This window comes from Rhagoletis zephyria, unplaced genomic scaffold (assembly GCF_001687245.7).
Source record: "Rhagoletis zephyria isolate East Lansing unplaced genomic scaffold, Rhagoletis_zephyria_1.1 Rzeph_scaffold_10640, whole genome shotgun sequence".
Taxonomy (NCBI): domain Eukaryota; kingdom Metazoa; phylum Arthropoda; class Insecta; order Diptera; family Tephritidae; genus Rhagoletis; species Rhagoletis zephyria.
This window is the reverse complement of record NW_016167717.1, coordinates 13,672-18,781: the sequence shown is the minus strand read 5'-3', so window position 1 is coordinate 18,781 and position 5,110 is coordinate 13,672. Positions and strand designations below refer to the sequence as shown.

The 5,110-nt window shown below is 38.1% G+C and overlaps 2 protein-coding genes across 2 annotated transcripts; both read left to right on the top strand.

Annotated features, from left to right (window-relative positions):
- Nucleotides 1-1,231: 1,231 nt before the first annotated feature.
- LOC108376561 (uncharacterized) lies at nt 1,232-2,634 on the top strand. The gene is made up of 2 exons (XM_017632779.1): nt 1,232-2,531; nt 2,593-2,634. The coding sequence occupies exons 1-2, from the start codon at nt 1,610-1,612 to the stop codon at nt 2,595-2,597; spliced, it is 927 nt and encodes a 308-aa protein (XP_017488268.1). The 5' UTR covers nt 1,232-1,609; the 3' UTR covers nt 2,598-2,634.
- A 1,410-nt stretch (nt 2,635-4,044) lies between these two features.
- Nucleotides 4,045-5,110, top strand: LOC108376559 (uncharacterized). The gene has a single exon (XM_017632776.1). The coding sequence runs from the start codon at nt 4,061-4,063 to the stop codon at nt 5,108-5,110; it is 1,050 nt and encodes a 349-aa protein (XP_017488265.1). The 5' UTR covers nt 4,045-4,060.

Genomic DNA, 5,110 nt, shown 5'->3' with positions numbered 1-5,110 from the left:
CCCAAATATCAACAGTTGACTGAACTAAGCAAACAATTTCACAAATACAAGTCAGAAATACACTTTGAAAATAACATGTTGTTCAAGAACCATAGATTAATAATTCCCACGGCATTAAAACCACAAGTTTGCAAGTGGCTACACAGGCCACATCTCGGAATAGAAAAGACACTGGCAAAAGCCAGATCTTTGTATTTTTGGCCGAACATGGGTAAACAGATAAAAGACTTAATTACGGGGTGTGTTGTGTGTGAAACCTTCAGGCGCAATAATGCAAAAGAGCCACTGAGTCAAGACGACGCTCCTAAATATCCTTTTCAAACAGTGGGGATTGATATTTTTGAATATGCGGGTAGATATTACATTTCCCTAATTGATGCATACTCTAACTTTGTGCTGGCAGAAAAGCTGGCAAATAAAACTGCCAGCTGCGTAACTGATACACTGAAACAAATATTTACGAGGGTGGGTTATCCAACAAGGATACGGTGCGACAACAACCCTTTTAATTCGGTAGAAATAGAAAAGTTTTTAAGTGATGCGAATATTGTAGTTAAATTTTCAAGTCCTAGATACCCCCAAAGCAACGGACTGGCTGAAAAAGGAGTAGCGATTGCGAAAAATCTGTTGAAACGCTGCTATGAGGCGAACGAAAAACATAACTTTCAATATCATCTCCTGGAATATAACAATTCCCCAGTCGCAGACATGCGCCTTGCTCCGACACAATTATTTTTCGGCAGATTAGTAAAAACAAAGCTCCCAACAGCAGAACTACTTTTGTTCAGGAATTCAGTTGACGAATCAAATGTACAGGAAAGAATTAAAAGAAAAAAGGAGAAACAAAAACATTACTTTGATCGCAATGCAAAAACATTACCGGAATTACTAGTAGGAGATAGGGTAATTTTTAAGAAAAACGGAAAAGAATGGCATTATGGTCAAATAATGGCAGGAAACTCGATGATTTGTTACCATCTTCACCACAGCTTGAGCTAAATAACGAGCCGGAACCAATTGTTCCTTCCACTGTGTCAGATAACATGCCTGGGAATCGTAGTGAAATAAGACATGATAGTGAATTGATAACGGCGTCAGACACTGAGCCTTTAACAAGTCAGAATAAAGACCAACCGACATTTTCTTCACNGAATCTGGAAAGATTAATAAAAAACTTTTCAAATATGACTTTGAACAATGATAATGAGGCTCTAGTAGCAAGATTTATTGCGGCAACGTATGCATCCCTCAGACTAGAGGTGTCTGTGTAATAAGCAATGTGTACAAGCCCTAAGTTATACACTCATTGTATGTAGTCTGAATAGGCCTTAAGTATTACACAGTTGTATTATAGTACAAGAAATTATTAACACATCAACTATAAGTAGGTTTATGAATTATGTTACATCAAAGATATTAACACAGTTGTATTATATTACAAGAAATTATTAACACAGCAACTCTAAGTCGGTTTGTGATATGAAAAGATAATCTCACGCACTTCCGGCTAGCATAGAGACCTGAAAACATCAATAAATTTTAGCACGCTGAAACTACGGAATTTGTTTGACTTATCACTTGGTGTCAGAACCGGACCTCGATTATCACTATGGCTGAGAATAGGCTGCCGCCCGAGCTGGATTGCAGCAATCTGCCAAAGGACTGGCCAACATGGAGGAGCACATTTTGCATGTACATGCATGCGAACGGGAAACTGAAAGAAAGCAAGGATGTGAAAATTGCGACATTCTTGTGGCTGGTGGGACCGAAGGCAGTTGAAATATACAACACCCTGTTCCCAAATGATGGGTCAACCGAGCAGGTGCTAGGTATGGATATATCCGCGAATACTGACCGTGAGGGTACTGGCGGTGAGAGTGCACGTTCACTAGCGCACGTGCTCAACGCCTTCGACGAGTACTGCATTCCAAAAAAGAACGTGGCTATGGAATCGTTTAAATACAACACGATCACCCGAAAGGAAAAACAACCGTTTTCTGAGTTCGAAACAGAATTGCGTACCCAAATTCGCTACTGCGAATTCAACTGTGGGTGTGGTAAATCCTATAATGACCGCATGTTACGGGACCGAATCATTCTGGGTATATACGATAAAACACTGCAGCTTAAATTGCTTGACGGAAAGGATGAGCCGCTGTCTCAAATAATTCAAAAATGCAAGGTGTACGAAGCGGCAAATGCCAACAAAACCATTTTGGACCAAGGAACTCCAAGATCCGTCAATGCAGTCACTCGTTTTTGCTACAACTGTGGGCAACAATTTTCGCTCGGACATCTAAATGTGTGCAAAGCCAAAGACGTAGTATGCAGAGGCTGTGACAAAAGGGGCCATTTTGTTAAAATGTGTCGTGGTAAAAAAAGCCAGCAAGCATCACAATTCCCGGATAAGAAGACATCAAGCAGCGGACAGCAGACATCAAGCAGCGGACAGAAGATAAACCCAGGATCGTACAACAAACAACATGGACAGGTGCACTCAGTGGGAGATTATTATAACTGGAACGAACAAGGTAAACCTAACTGTCAAATAGAATCAATAAGTGGATTGGTAGATTATACTCATATTTATAGAATAAATACGAATAATAACGGACTAGTAAGAAGCAAGTGGACTAAGAAAGAATATCCCGATTACATTTAAAATAGACTCCGGATCCGATGTGAATTGCATTCCTATCAATTACCTTTCTAAACTTAAAATTAAAGTTAACAATAAATTTGATGACTATCCAATATACGATTACAGTGGCAATAAAATTAACATTATTGGTACAGTAATACTGAATTGCGTTGATCCTGATTTGAATACAGAACAAAAGGCAGAATTTGTCGTTGTGGACGACACACATGTTCCAATTCTAGGGTTAGAAACTAGTGTAAACTTTCAGATAATAAAACGTATCAATATTAATACAATAAATGTTAGAATGACACCGTTACCAAAAGATAGGGATGACTTCATCAAGCAAAACATTACTGTCTTTAGTGGTTTAGGTAAATTTCCAGGGACTGTTTCAATAGCATTGAAAGATGGGGCCACTCCTTGTTTGCACTATAAAAAGAGAATTCCATTGAGTTTGTTAGAGCGTTTCAGATGTAAGATTGAAGAGATGGTGGGCAATAAAGTTATATCGCCCGTGAACTATCCTACGGACTGGGTGCATAATGTACAGCTGGTGGAAAAGAAAAACGATATTCGAGTCTGCCTGGATCCAAAACCATTAAATAAGTGCATAAAACGTGAACATTTTCTGATTCCGACCTTCGACGACGTTACCAGTCAGTTAGCTAACAAGTGTATATTTACTGTTCTCGATCTTAGCAGTGGGTTTTGGCAAATGGAATTGGACGAGCCAAGTTCGAACTTAACGACATTTATGACACCGTTTGGCCGTTATAAATTCAATCGCGTGCCCTTTGGGTTAAATTGCGCACCCGAAATGTTTCAAAGAGAAATGGTCAAACATTTCGGCGATATTCCAGGGGTCATAATTTATTTTGATGACATGGCCATTGTGGCAGAGGACTTAGAACGGCATGACGAGACGCTCGCAAAAGTTATTGCACGAGCAGTTGAAAAAGGCATAAAATTCAATCCAGATAAAATTCAATATCGCCAAACGGAAATGAAATTCATGGGCCGTATAGTTTCAAAAGGTACCATCAAACCGCATAGTAAATATTGCGAGGCAATTCGCGGACTTAAGAAACCAGAGAATAAAAGCGATGTCATGCGATTTTTAGGCATGCTTAAGTTTTTAGCAGCATATATGCGTAACTTATCAAAACAATCGACAAAGTTACGTGAATTAACACATAACGATGTCCGGTTTCAGTGGACTGAAGCTCATGAATATGAGTTTCAGAAACTCATCAGTATTATTACATCTGGGCCTGTGTTAGCTATATACGACAAGAAAAAGCCTATGTAAGGATAAATAAGAATCAGGCTTCAAGTGCTCAATATGCACAGTGGCAAACGTTCAAAGAACTATTTGAACATCTGGTAGTCTCCAAGAATATTTCAGACACATATAAAATGTGGATTTTAAAAACGAAGCTTAAAGGTTCAGCAGCAAGTTGCATTGCAAATTTGCAATCAACTTCAACAAATTTCAATGTGGCCCGGAATCTTTTAAACGAAAGATTTACGAATAAAAGATTGCTGGCAAATACATATTTTAAAAATATCTTAGAAACACCAGTGGTGATTGGGACTGCTTTCAGCATACGATCGTTTCAGGAAAAGCTTTCTGAAAGTGCACAAGCTTTAGGAACTCTCGGCTTGTCCAATGAAGAAATGTTACAAGCACTATTGTGTTATATACTTGTACAAAAATTGGACAACAATCTAAGATTAAGATATGAGAATTCATTGACGAATTCTATGGAAATACCAGACCTTGATTCACTACAAAAATTTCTGAATCACGAACGAAATGCCTTGGAAGCAGCACAAAGTTCAGTGTTGTCATCTAAACCGCAAAAAGTACTTAAAAGGTGCACAATGGGATGCAACCCTTCCCACCCTATTTTTTATTGTCAGAAATTTAATATATATATATATTTAGAATTTAATACCCAAGGAAGATGGGACAAAGTAATTTTAAATAAATTATGCAGCAAGTTTTTAAGGCCTGGGCACAGTGTTAAAGAATGTAAGAATAATAATTGTAGAGCATGTGATGGTATTCATTATTATATGCTTCACAAAGAAAACGAAAAGCAGCCAAAAGCAAACAGTGTGATTGTGAAATCAAAGCAGGAGCATACCAAAAATAAATATCGCTTCCAAAACAGCGTCCTAGGATGGCATATATATCGATCAGTCAATAAAGAATCAAATTTAGTTCATTGTGTCGTCGTTACTCATACAGGAAAATTCATAAATGACCAGTTAAGGAAATTTTGGGAAATCGAAGCCATCGAAAATAAGATGGTTGGTCAAACCATTGAGGAAAGAAAATGTGAGGAACACTTTGAAATCGATGCAGATGGTAACTTTATAGTAGGCCTTCCATTGAAAGCAGAAGACGTAGACATAGGAGATTCATCTTTGCATGCAAAAAGACGATTTTTTTCTCTTTAG

Coding starts and splice junctions, on each gene's coding strand:
- LOC108376561 (XM_017632779.1), top strand. CDS start 1,610: ATGGCTGAGAATAGGCTGCCGCCCGAGCTGGATTGCAGCAATCTGCCA.
- LOC108376559 (XM_017632776.1), top strand. CDS start 4,061: ATGTGGATTTTAAAAACGAAGCTTAAAGGTTCAGCAGCAAGTTGCATT.